The sequence below is a fragment of the Rhea americana genome, unplaced genomic scaffold, assembly GCF_003343005.1.
Source record: "Rhea americana isolate MKP2758 unplaced genomic scaffold, rheAme1 scaffold_248, whole genome shotgun sequence".
Lineage (NCBI taxonomy): Eukaryota > Metazoa > Chordata > Aves > Rheiformes > Rheidae > Rhea > Rhea americana.
The window spans coordinates 84,823-98,978 of record NW_028186366.1 but is presented as its reverse complement, the minus strand read 5'-3'; the positions used below and the strand labels follow the sequence as shown (position 1 = coordinate 98,978).

At 35.4% G+C, this 14,156-nt stretch overlaps 2 protein-coding genes across 5 annotated transcripts in view; one reads left to right on the top strand and one right to left on the bottom strand.

Moving 5' to 3' along the window:
- INVS (inversin) overlaps positions 1 to 3,649 on the top strand; it is a 101,425-nt gene extending 97,776 nt beyond the window's left edge. The window contains exons 16-17 of the mRNA XM_085306805.1: positions 1,627 to 1,680; positions 2,917 to 3,649. Coding sequence (XP_085162931.1) covers positions 1,627 to 1,680; positions 2,917 to 3,032 — 170 coding nt within the window. The 3' untranslated portion in view covers positions 3,033 to 3,649. The remainder of the gene's footprint in view (positions 1 to 1,626; positions 1,681 to 2,916) is intronic.
- A 659-nt stretch (positions 3,650 to 4,308) lies between these two features.
- Positions 4,309 to 14,156, bottom strand: part of TEX10 (testis expressed 10) — a 65,199-nt gene continuing 55,351 nt past the window's right edge. For all 4 annotated transcript variants that reach the window (XM_085306795.1, XM_085306797.1, XM_085306794.1 and 1 more), the window contains 4 exons: positions 10,877 to 10,957; positions 7,138 to 7,319; positions 5,547 to 5,757; positions 4,309 to 4,422 (listed from right to left, as the gene is read on the bottom strand). In XM_085306795.1, coding sequence (XP_085162921.1) covers positions 4,309 to 4,422; positions 5,547 to 5,757; positions 7,138 to 7,319; positions 10,877 to 10,957 — 588 coding nt within the window. The remainder of the gene's footprint in view (positions 4,423 to 5,546; positions 5,758 to 7,137; positions 7,320 to 10,876; positions 10,958 to 14,156) is intronic.

The following is a 14,156-nucleotide window of genomic DNA, read 5'->3' as shown; positions in this document are numbered from 1 at the left end:
GCTTTTATGTTCTTTCTTTCACTACTTTTGGGCTACTTGAGTGCGGTATTCTTCTCTTCATGTTGAATTATTAAAAAACTTATTTTCATGAACTGTTTCTAGAAAGGACCTTAATATGCTGGAGTTGCATAATGATAAGCCAGATATACCCTCTAAACTCACCTATGCTTACAGTTCTTTAGAGATGCTCATACTTCAGTTTATCAGTGCATATCTTTACCAACACTATAGAAATACAGATGACAATGTTTTCTTATTTTTTCCACTACATGTACTGAGAATTTACACACTTCAGCTAGAAACATGTAGTTGATTTCATGTACAAAAAACATGAATGTTCAAAGTTACTACTCAGACAGATAATAATTTATCCCCCAAATAGGCTTTTTTAATCAGACAATTTAATCTAATCTCTGCCCTTTCTTCTTTCTTCTAAACCATCACATTGACGGGTCTTGTCCTGTGCCTAGAGCCTCAACTCTTTAATAAAATGTACCTGGAATAAGTTTTCAGATTCTAAAGAAAGCATACACTTATAGCATAAGCCAGAGTCATTACCAGATCTTCCCTGGGAAATCTTTATTTCTGTTTGTAACTGAAATCTTACTGAAGACAATATTGTCCTGATACCAGTTTAAGACATAACCTAGAATAATTGCAAAGCAGTGAAAACTTGGCAGACTCAACACCATCAAATAAGACATGCAGGCAGATGGAGCTACACTGTATAATGCAGAAGAGCATCAAAGAACACAGGTTATGAACGTATCATAATGCCATTAAAGAATTTTTATACAGCTGGCAGTACTTTGACAAATTTGATTCCATGTTGTGATCACGCTTATTACTTGTTTAGTTAATGCCCTTTCTGAGAATTTTTCAAGTGTATTATACTCTTACTCTGAGATCTGGCAGGGAGAGAGGGCACACCACAGTAATCTTAGACTTTTACCACATGAAGCTATAGGGCCGTGCTGATCATATGGACCGCATGGTTGTATCACACAGTTCAAAATCATGCCACTATCATAAAAAAGCAAATACTTCAAGGAGACAGTAGTTAAGCTACTTTGCAAAGTACAACAGATTTTTTTTTTTCACAATTAGTTTACAAAACTCTGAAGTCAAAAAGAAATCCACCAAGAGATCTGTCCTTGTATTTATACTAGAATTGTAGGTGAGTTTGTCCCACTAAGAGGCCGCCTTTTTTTTTTCCCCTCCCACTGTTTGAAATAACTGTTTATAATTAAAGGGTATTATCAGACAGGTGTTTCATTGCCACCTCTTCATGCAGTCACAAAGCTAAATTTTAAAACATTTTGGCACATAATGCTTCTTTTTGTTTAATTTTCAGGACAACAGATCTCCCTGTCTCCTGAAATGAAAGGCTTTCTATTTGAGGTTTCTTTCATAACTTGGTGACGAATAGGCTAGTGATAGGAACCTTGCCCAGTTCCTTTAGAACACTGCCTACTTTCATTCACCTAATAGGAACTCAGAGAACTTTAGCCTTGACTTAAAGAGAATAACATGCTTTTCATCTGCCTGCCTTTGTGCATGACAACATTACATTAGTTGGAAAAGTTCAGAGCTGTCAGTGGCTAATGCCAGATATTCTATTCCTAGGTGCCTGGAGCAGGTCAAAATGGACTGTTCAGTTTGATTCTTCTCCTACAGAAGGTACATCTGGGAAGGTGAAGACTATTAGCCCTAGTTTTAATGCATCTATAACTCATGGAGAAAGTGTGCAGTGATCAATCTGTAACAGGAAACTGATACCAAACTCATTTCACTTACTGGCATAAGCAGACCAAAAACTTTGGGGGGGGGGAAGGGGGTCACAGAAGTTATTGAAATGTACAAAGCTGTTCGACTAAGTAAGAGGCGAGAGGGAGAAGGGATGATAGCTATACAAAGTGTAATGCATACAGATATTGGGTAGGTATTTTAAAAATTTATTCCTGAGGACCAGTGCAGGAAAATTGTGCCTGTACCATTCCAGAATCCATTGAAAACAACTTGCAACCTTAACGTTGTTGTAAACAACATGTTGTTGTTGTTKTTTTAAATGGCAGTTTAGTAAATGACAGGGAGCTTTATTGCAATAATCTATTTACAAAGGCTCTCTGCAGCAGGCCAACAGACACATAAGTTCATGTTTTGTTTCACCTTGGATGTGAAAGTGCATTTAGAGTTGCAGAGAAGGAGACTTTTGAATTCTTGGCATTAGAAACAGGTCCTGGAGATGACAAGATGGCTTCTTTTTCATGGATGTTCAGATTTAAACTAAATATTTATCCTGACCCTGGCTAGAATGGGATAAGGCACTTAAATGTTTGCATCTGATCTCTACAGAACTCAGAAAGGAAAATACACATACCATTTGTGATAGACTACAGTAAATAAAAGCATTAAGTATGTCCAGATGTTAAGCCAGAATCAGAACTATAAACAGGAGAGTCAGCTAATGTTAATTCTTTGCTTTCTAGCAATTCAGGGAATACTTGTTTTAGCCATGAAAACAAACATCCCACACATTATAGAAAGTTCCAAGTACCTAACGTTAGAAGACAGAAATACTGCTAAACAAAGTCTTTTGCCTCTCTTCAGCAAACTCAGCCAAGAGCATTCACTTAGTGACTGAACTGTCAGTCTGAAAACTTCAGTCATTTATGAGAGTAAATCTTAAGTTCCATTACTATAGGTTCTCAAAGCTGCATGTGCAGTACTGTTTTAAGTTGTATTGAGTGCAAGAAAAATAATTCTATCTACAGATAATTAACAGTGACATGTTGTGAAAAAGGCATGTTCTTTTCCTGCTAGGTTCATTGTTTATGAAATCTAGAACCTAGGTTAGATTAAACTTCTTTCTTCCTCCAAACCAGTGTAACTTAAAATCATTTTGTTCTTTTACAGCAAACAACCTACAGTATGTTAATTTGCTGGAGAACACAGGAAAATCAAAGCAGTTTTCATATAATATGAGATCAACTACTGCTGCAAAATTGAAAAACACAAGACTCAAACATTAAGCAAATGGAACGGTTAGATCTTAAAGAACGCTTTCCTGTACAACTGGTATTTTTTTGTAATATAAGAATCTCTTAAGCTACAACAGGTGTTTTCAATTTTGTATTTATCTTAGCATTACATACCAAGCAGATTTCTAGGGGAACTGGAGTCATTTTGTGTGCAAATTAGCTTTTAAATGCAGCAGTTAATTTATTTAGTGACAGGATGAAATCTGAATTGCATTTGGAAACAGAAAATTAAGCGCTACGACTGGCATTACAATAAGGTTGCAGTAGCTCAACTTTGCTAAAGTTTCCCATTCTCAAAAGTAAGTGTTCTGAATGTGTTCATTAAATGTAATTTCAAAGGAGAGGAAAACTGTGCTAAAGATGCAACAATTCTGAAAGACTGCAATTAGATTTCACCCTAAATTTATTAAATGTACTTCACAACCTAAACAGGAAAGAAAAAACAGTGTTCATATGCTAATTTTATACCAAAGAAACAAGTTCTGTCTTTGCTTGCTATGGATTTAGAGGGATAAATAGAAATGTTGACAGGAAATTTTTATATATATATTTTTATATATATACACATACATATGTACGTATACACATATATATACACACACATATATTTACTGAGAGTGAAAGATTCAGTAAATAAACTTTCTACAGACTGTGTTTTTTTACTTATCCTTTGATATAATCACCATTTTTTCCTCATTATTGAAATAATTATCTTTTTATACCTGCACAAGAGGAATCTTCTTTCTACAAAAGAGAAGATGAGGCACATTCTGGAAGGAAACTCAAGTCCTTACAATAGTTTTGGAACTGCCTATGCAAAATATTTATGTTGCAGAAAGTCTCTGAAACTAGAGCTATTTGTTTTTATTTTTGGTGACTTCATACTTTTAAAGTATATTATATTCTAACCTCTTCCGTAATTGTAATACATAGTTATATTACATAATCATAAATTTTTAATTAATACGATGCTTAGAAATAATAGGTGATTTGGAGTCAAAAAAATCTCCTACTTTCTCTACTAGCACTTACACTTCAAGGAGATTGGATTTGCCGTAGATGACCCTTCACTGTGTTCACCACACCTACTAACACAACTGTCAGTAAAGTAGTATTTACTTGCCTAAAGAGAAAGTTGAGAGATGCAGTTCTTTGTAAAATTTTTATTCTGAGTTTCACTTACAAAAAATTGACAAGCTTTGTTCCAACATTTTCTAATCAAAACTACATAGATGTAAATGCTTTACAATAATGTAGTTCCACCTCTTTAATATACCGTGCTTATAGGGCCAGGTCCTTGGGTATGAGAAGCAAGGTAGATGTTGAAACAGTAATGGAGGTCTGTTAGCCATTGCTCTTCAACTTCACCACTCTTCAGTGTCTAGAAAGAAGGGGAAGAACATAAAGCCTAATGTCACCAACAGTAAAGTTTTGTAGACTTTGTTTATACAGTTAACTAGTCACTCTCTTAAAGACTCAAAATAGCCTTGTTCACCTGCACACAGTGGCATCTTTTTATTTTAATAATGAAACACGGTATATCTGTTAATACTGAAATAATAAAATGTTACTGTTTGGTATGCTTAGTCTGCATTACATTATGAAGTATATGAAAGTATATGAATTACATTAGATGTGCTCTCCTTACTCTTGATTACAGTGACTTGCTTACTTCCCAATGCTTCAATTTATAGTCAATAGAAATATAAATGAGCATGGTTCTACTTAACAGCAGAACAGCTCAGTGCCCCAGTCTTCATGAGAACTGCTACCAACAGAACACCATACACAACAGTCCGGTAATTCACCCCCCTTTAGCATAACTGGTTAAAAAAGCTCACAAAATCCAAACCTCATACAGTGGAACACCACAAAAACTGGCTAAGCCATTTTAAAAACAAAAGGAAGCCAATCATATTTTCTGTTAAAAAAATTTGCAAGATACCATCTCTGAGGTAAGAGTCTAATGATGGTTCTTTTAAAAGCTACTAAAAGATAGGTGCATCTTACTTATTCAAACCTGTGGGGCACACTAACTCACTGCATTCAAAACTAGTATGATGTCTGAGAACACTGCTTCAGATACGTTTCCTGACAAGGAAGCGATAGTAATATTAGCATATTTTTTAATTTACCTCTCTAAGGACTTATACACTTGAAAGAATGGATTTTTTTTGCCATACAGGTTTGTGAGAGCTTGTCTGATTGCGCATCTTAGTGCACACAAGCACCCATACTCCAATAAACAAAAAGAATCAGTCTTTTGTCATGCAGACTATTGTGCAGATGGATTAGATGCAAGCTAAACTTGGTAACTGTCTCATCTGTGAGATGAACACAGCTGTTCAGACAAGTAGCAGCCTACTATGCAGGCTGCTCTGCCAAGACAAAGGATGACTAACTTTTGGCTTTATGATGTCTCTTTTCCAGGCCTTGTAGTAATTTTTAAATATAAACATGAAGTATAGCTGTGTAGTCTCTAGGAGACAGCAAGAAGTTTCATACCGTAATGTCCTTGATAATCTGTTGCACTAGAAATTCATTTGTCGCCATATGGCTCCTGAGCTGACCATGTTGCATTAGTAAGCGAAGCAACTGAGCAATAACAGGCAGTTCTTCCTGACAGATCCTGCTTACTTGAAGACTTTGCAGCATCAGTCTCAATAATCGGGGAAGGAGTGCTAATGCAGAAATACATGATCCCCATAGCAGATCCCTAAGAGGAAAACAGAACAAAAAATTTAAATAATCAGAGACGTTTATTCCAAGTATGCTTCTGTGACTTAACTTCACATCTGTACCAAGAAACGCGCCTTTATGGTAAAGACAGCAGTCATGATTATATTTACAAATGATAAATGTTGAAGCAGTAAATCTGTACCAGAAAATATTAAACTTAAAAGTATTCTAAAATTCTGTTCAGTGCAGGAAAAAAAAAAGCTTCAGGATATAAATGTTGCTGAAGCGCTTACACAGTGTAATCTCAGCTTGATGTAGCAGAGAAGCTTTTTTTTATTTCATTTATAATTCTGGTACACCTGAATCTTTAAGACTTATAAGAAATCAAACAATAAAATCTGCTTTTTGTAATATTTATGTTATATATAGTTTAAGGGAAGGAAGAATCTAGTGTTAAATGTGTATCTTAATTTTAAGTGAGCTTTGAACAACAATTTTCTGTATATGGAACAGTTACAGGAAAAAAGTTGTTTGAATTGTTTTTAAAGACATTTCTGCTGAAGAGCTAAATAAACTTATTTAAATCTGATATCTGTTTCTTTTTTAATCAAATGCATTGTCAGTCTATAAAATGATGCCCAGGCTAAAGCTCGGGAATATTTAAGTTAGTGTATAAACTTATAAAGCCAAATCCTTGACATATTGCTTTTCGGTGTATCGACAGAATCAGTAAGGTTGGAAGGGACCTCTGTAGATCATCTAGTCCAACCTCCCTGCTCAAGCAGGGTCACCCAGAGCATGTCAGACAGGGTTGCACCTAGGCGGGCTTTGAATACTCCAGAGAAGGAGACTCTGCAGCCTCTCTGGGCAACCTGTTCCAGTGCTCTGTCGCTCTCACAGGAAAGAAGTTGTTCTTCACATTCAGGCAGAACTTCCTATGGTTCAGTTTGTGCCCATTGCCTCTTGTTTTCTAGTATGACACCACTGAAAAGAGTTTGTCCCTGTCCCCTTGACACTGTCCCTTCAGGTACTTATACACATTGATAAGATCCCCCCTCAGTCTTCTCTTCTCCAGGCTAAAGAGGCCCAGCTCTCGCAGCCGTTCCTCAGAGGGCAGATGCTCCTGTCCTCTCATGAAACCAAGGTTAAAGCTAAAGATTAAGGTATAAATATCTGCCTTTCTAAAGTCAGTACTGTTCTGACCTTTAACTAGAACATTTCTGTTGGGATGAAAGCTTCTTCAGTTACATTTTTAAATAATTCCATGTAACCTTACAGATGTGTTTCTTAAATCCAAATGCTATTTCAGATTAAGAAAGGAAAAAACAGGGGAAGGTCTGTCTTTTCATTTTACATCTCCATACACTTGTGGTTTTAATGGCAGAGACAATTAAAGCAATAAGAAAGGCAACATTACCTTTTCTGTACATGTTCTGCATCCTCTTTGTCTAAAGTTAGCAGAAAGTACAAAAGACTATAACAACAAGAGGCTAAGAACTTGTGCAGATTTTCATTTAGGATGCAGGCTTGATCCAAAAGCTTATTTATGGCACACAGAACAGATCCAGCTGTGCTATCAGGTATTACAACCAATCCAACCTGTATTGAGGGAAAAAAAAAAAAAAGTTCATCACTTCTTACAGAATTTTTTGCTTATATACAAGCATGTCTGGAGCAGAATTTCTGTCTCACTAGAAATATTATTTTGTTTCTGAAGTCAATCAATGCTCCTGCATTTTTAGAAATCCCTGTTTTCCTTAGAAATGACACCCATATCAAAAGAACGGGGGAAACCACACATTACATCCTTGTTAAACAAGGCCTGCCTCATTCCTTTTATTACGTTTTGCAGAGATGTGCAAACAAAGCATAGGTAAAGTCAATCAGCAAATCAAAGTGCTTGGTGGTATACCTCTTCCTTGATTAGTATAAAAGAAAGAGATAGTCTTGTGCCTTTCTCAATGAAATGAGGAATTCTTTTATTTTCCCCTACTTGAAAATCCCAAAGCCAAAAGCCTGGAATTTAGAGCCACTTCCTTCCCTATGAAAGATCTGGACAAGAATTTAAAGACTCCATCCTTTCTTAAAATTCCTACAGAATGTCAGCCTGTCAGAATGCAACCATTTTTGCTAAGAAAACATGACAAAATCTAGAATCAGTTCAAGAGCACAGATCTAGGCTATCTTCTGAGAACTTAATGCAACTCAACTACTTGACATTACAAAACAAAACAAAAACAAACCTCACTCAGACTACCATGCAAAAGTTTTAAAAAGCTACCCCAAAGCCAAAAACCTTACTTCCTATCCCACTGGATTTCAAATAAAAAGTTATAAAGTAGGCAGCTAACAGCAGCTGTAGCAAGGTAAGAAACCAACATCTTCATTCCATCTCCTCTAAATAAGCATTCCTCTTAAATGTATCCAAAAAGAACATAATGCTTTGAGCCAATGCTTTGAAAGATGTTACAGACATGCACAACAAGAATCTTCCAGATAGAATAGGTCTTTCCTTTTAAGCATGTATCATGGGACAGAGCAGCCTTTCCATGTCTTGAAACAGCAGTGTAGGGGGTCAGTGAAGCAGAAGAAAAGTCAGATTTATTCTCCAGAAAGAAAAGTACCTACTGGATAGTTAACAGGGTTAGTCTTAGAAATCCAACATGCTTGACAGGAATAAGAGTATTATGAGCCGAGCTAAATGAAAGCTAATGGAATATATGCTGGGCCCACAGCTGGGGTGATCTTCCATGTTGTTAAAACTACAATATCATCTCGAGTAAGAATCTTATAGGCATAATAAATAAAATAATTTGGAAAAAAGATATCTTCTTTTGGACAGAGGTGGTGAATTAAAAAGTAATTTAATTTTTGAAATGCTACTTGTAACTATGTTAGATGTCTGTCCTCATATATTATTAATATTGTAAAACCATAAAAATCACACATTGCTAATGTGGCACCATTTATCTCAACAAAAAACTACTTTTAGGAATGTTAAGTCTCATTTGCTCCACACTAATTTTTTAAGCTATCAAATACAGTTTGTTTGCTTAACAAAGTAGGCTGTTACTTACTAATTTTTAGGTACAAGCTAACAAAATACAACGTATTTCATTAGTATGATTACTTGTAGGATGGTTAAAAACAATTAAAGGCTCAAACTTCTTTATATTTCCAATAAAAACATTGGAATATCATCTGATGGGACATTAGTAGAACTAATGCAGAGAAACCAAACCCACATCAGCTAGACTTGAGGATAAAATGCTCTAATCATCAAGTTCTACAGAAAAGAAAAATCAGAAAGCATTACAAAAGACACTGCACAGAAATTTTATTTCCTTTAGATTTCTAGGCTGTTGAAACACATAACAGCAGCAGCCTCCAAAAGGTAAAGGTAAAAAGAACCCTCAAAAAAATCAAGATATGAAGAACAAATTCATCCCTAGAAATAAATATGTTGAAGAAAAAAAGAATAGTGAAGACACACTGAGGTGGTCTCCTGGTAAGTCCAGTGTACAATTTCCTACTATTTGGTGAGAACTGATCATACTGCAGAAGATTATGGTGGTCCACTACATAGACTGGTGCAACCTGTAAGAGGTAGTCCAAGTGGGTTAGAGCAACACCCTTCTGGCACATTCCAGACAGAGCTCTTTATCACTATCCCAGCTGACACACTTGTGATTGAACCAACAAAGGGGGAAAACTGATGGGTGGAGGAACGACACTTACTGTGCCAAGCAACTACTTTCCAGGTAAGTCAATCATATAAAATGACAGTTCTGAGACCCAGGCAAAGTTTGACACAAGCTGTCAGAAATATGAGTGCGCCCTGGACCAGATAACCCCTAGAATGCATGTGACAGTGCCCAGGGTCTTTGGATGGAAGTCACAGGTGCATGTGGAACTCTGCTGGAAGACAAAAAGCCTACAGTCACCCCACGGCACATGATTGCCGAAGTAGGAGGACAGCATTTCCTCTTCATATTGAGAAGTCAAAGAGCACAACAAATTCTCATCCCAAGCTGACCTGACACCAGCTAGTTGCAGTTTTGGATTTAGCAGATGACACTTCTGTGTTGCAAAGCTGGACTGCAACTGTCAGCAAGATCTTGCTGCATTCTAGACAGGGAGGCACCAAATAACAAATTCACCAAATAATGATGATCTTGCCATATTATAACCAACCACAAATAGGAAATAACGACATTGAATAAAAAMGCATCCTGAAGATCTAATTAGACAGTCTCTCAACACCGATGCCAGTCACCAAAACTGGAAGATGCTATGAATACACACATTTCAGTTTATGCAAATCCAGTAAATAAGGTAGCTCAAATAAGTTTCAGTACAGGATGTTGCCTACACATGGCCCTCCTTTTCTGTTAAGTGATTCAGCTACTGTCATCAGCATATTAGAGATCCTAGGGCAGGAGACTAGTTAACTATAAAAATTCACAACCAGAAATGCAAATACCACTTAACATTTTSCTTTCAAAGGCCCAAGCTGATTCTAGGAGCAGTAATTTAACTAAAACCTCTACCTCAAAAAAGGAAACCTAAAAAACAGAATACAGTTAAGGATGAGCCATTTCCTATGGAAACTTTGGACTAGGGTTTTTAGGAAGGCCTCAATACAGTGAATTGTGAATACTTTTTAGCTCACAGAACTGTTTCAATAACAGGACATACAAGTCTTTCCTCTTACCAATAAGTATCAAAGATAGCCAACCTTCAAACTCTGCCTCTGAGAATTCTATAACCTAGTACTGGCTTTAGTATCACTATCCTGAGATTAAGCACTAGGATTTGAAGGAGAAGACAGCCTGTAAAACATTTAAAGCTGCTAGTTGCTCTTTTAAGAAAAGAGAAAACTTTCAATTATGGTTGTCCTTGTTTGAAAACAAGTTGAAGTATCCAAAAATCAGAGGAAAAAAAAAATATATATATATATATATATACATACACACACACACACATTTGAATACTAAAAAGTCAGATATTTTCAAACTCTACTAATTATAATTTTTGCAAATGCTGAAATTATATATGTAACATATGAAATATATAGAAGAAATGGTTTTGAGGGTTAATCAGACTATTGCAAAATTCAGTATGAGCAAGTTAACATAGAAAACAAYGTTACTTACCAAATATTTACAGATGCCAGTCTGGAGAATGTCAAAACACTGACTTTGTGAAGGTATAGTGGACAAGCTGTGACAGATCATCTGTTTTAATAAAATAAAATAAAATTAAGTACTCTAATAAACATCCCCTGTATATTCATACTTTATTGATAGACCTAAATATAAAGTATTTATGGTGATATTGCAGTTTTGCCTCTAGAAGAATTGATTCTTTTCAGGGTATAGTAACAACATTGTCAATGTAACTTGTTCAATGTTTAAAGAAAGACCTATCCCATTAGTTTTGTTGTTAGTGGTTTTCTTCCAGGGAAGGAGAGAGGGAGGAGATTCACAAATCCAGAATGATATCAAATGTTATCAGTTGACAGGAACTCTTAGCAAAACTACTTAAAGAAAACCCATAAATGTGGACTCATGTCTCTTTTTCTGATTCCTCCTGTGTTTTTATTAACAAACTGTATATTAAGAATTGTTAGGTAAAGAGTTGAACAGGAACCCATGAAATGCTATATGGCCCCAGTATAGGATAGACAAGAACTTGATCTGCTAGTAACCCATACTGCAATTCCGGGCAGATCACTTTGTTCCTCTTCCCATCTATTGCACTAATATGCTAACCTTTCAGAGCTGGGATCATCTCTCTTTGTTTATGTACACTGCTTATCACACAGGAGTGTAAAACGAAGCCTCTAGAAGGCAACATGAACAGCACTATTAGAACAATTACCATTATTTGAACATTAGCCATAGTGACTTTCTGCTAACTATAAGGAAGATCAAGAAACCAATACATGGGTAAAAAAAACCCCTGTCCTTAAAGAAATCAAAGTGAATTAACAAGATCAGAACTTTGAGGAAGAATGCATGAATTCAAGTCCCCAAGTTGTACTAATACCTTGCTGATTGAAAAAAGAACTACAGAAAGCTTTTATGGAATGGTGTGAACTGAGTTATAAAATTCTGTAATACTGTCATGGCTTTGAAATGTCAGCTGATTCAGAGCAGGTCAAGATACCTAAGCAAGAAAGGATGATAAAATAGAAATCATCATTCACATTGCATCAAAAATAATAGCTTCTACTGTTTCCAGTTGAAGAGGGACCCCAAAGAAAATTTAGGGAAAAATGGTAAGATTATAGTTCTGTAGTATTATATAATTCAATCCAAATTAACATAGACAAGACAGTATTGGTTAAATTATCAACAGAAACGAAGAAGCAGGATCATTTATGGTGATCTTAAAAAAAAAAAAAAGTCCAGCCTTTTTCAAAGTTACAGCTCACACATGCTTTAACTAACCAAATTCATAGAACATTATATTCAAAACCTATTAGAACACTGCTAATGTATAACTTTTTAAAGTATGTTGTGTGCCTAGTTGGACTCTACTCAGGAGACAGTTTTGTAGATACTCTTGTACTGAATACCTGTACTATGTGTTTATTTAATAATAAACCATCATTATTATATTGTGCACTACATCCTAGACATGGTAGTGTTTTTGTACATTGCAGTTCAGAAGTGATAAAATATGAAGTACTCTGGCATTAAAATGTAACCTCTTTCTCAACTGTATTTCATTTTTTGACATTGCTAATATCTGAATATTTTTATTGTCTTTCTTGGGATTCTTCCAATCTTACCTAGCATTTTAATGAGTAACACAAATGTAAAACTACACTGATTAAACATGTTGGCTGACACCTCAAAGTTGAGAGATACTGCCAAGACAGGAGGATTGGATTAACCTATAGAAAAGATCATGAGTCTAATGATGAAAGTAACAGATACTAGAAAAATTCAATGTAACAAAATGAAATAAAAATGCAAGGTTATACATTTGGAGACCAATAATTCTGTATGCAGCTAGGAATTTTAACAGTTGAAAATGAGGAGCACATTCTGTGCATAACAACTGATCACAAGATGGTTATGATACAACCAAGAAACATGCAAATGCCATTCTCAGATGCGAAAGCAAACCACAGTAGAAGTAGACAAGTTCAGTACTAAGCAAGATCCTAAAACAATCATTTGCAATCTGCAATGCTGTGCACAACAGGAGCACTCATTTTCAGGAAAGATAAATTCAAACTGAATCAGATATAGAAAAACTACACAAAAAAGTAGAGAGCCTATCTTACAGATTTAAATGGAAAGGACTCCACCTGTTTAGGCTGACAAAACTATAGCTGAAAAGCAGTATTACTGTTACTTGCAAATATGAAAAAGGAAAAAACTAATGCAAGAAAATAGGTATTTAAGCTAACCAAACAACAATAAAGAAAAACTGATGACCACAGCCACTTAGGAATATAGCTGAGATGGAAACTAGGAAGGAAGATTCTGAAAGGTTTCAAGGGGAAATGCAGGCATAAAAACAAATTTCACTATTGCTCTTAAGATAGAGCTCAGTAGGTTCCCGAAAGCAGTATGCTACATGTGTTTGTAACAAATGGCAGGAGATGGAAGAAGTTAGACTTTTTTTTTTTTTTTTTTTTAATATACACACCTACCCAAGGTCAGCAAATTAAAGACATAGGAGATAAGCCAGCCAGACTGACCTAACAAACCTTACTCTTCATCTTCAACTCTGTGTTGAAGACGAGTATTAACACTTGACTCTTAGGAAGAGGTGTGCTCCTAGAATAATCTTACCAATTCATAAAAGTTTTCTCTTAAGAAATATTCTTGGAACTTGTCATTAAACAGGTTCAATTTATTGGCAATCACATTTTTCCTGCAGTGACAAGGAGAACATATACCATAGCATTGTACAGGGGCTTGTTTGCTTACTTAAAAGAGTTGTGGCAGTATGCGAAATGTTTGGAAAGTTATTTTTTTATTTTTTAAGTCTTTCTGATTCTCAAAATAGAACAAACATTCTATACATCCAGTTCTACTTTGGTAGTATTAGGTGAGAGTCATTACTCTTTTCACCTCTGTAAATTAAGTCCCATATGAAATGTTTTCCATAGCAACTCTGTTATAAAGCATTAAACATAGACATTGAAATGAAAAGCAAAAAGCATTGATTATCACAAAAATTAGCATTTTTTCCTGACAACTTATTTTCCTTAGGCAAGGGTTTACATGTTTAATTTCTATGATACAAAGTCACAGCTGATTATTTTATATTTGATTAGCCTTTATCACATTTTTGGCATATTCATAGATTTATTTTGGACTAAAGCCAGAGTGATTTTGTTTCAGAGTATTACTGAAAGTGAATGGGCAAAGAAATGAGCATTTAAAAGCTTAATATTTATGGCTTTTTGAG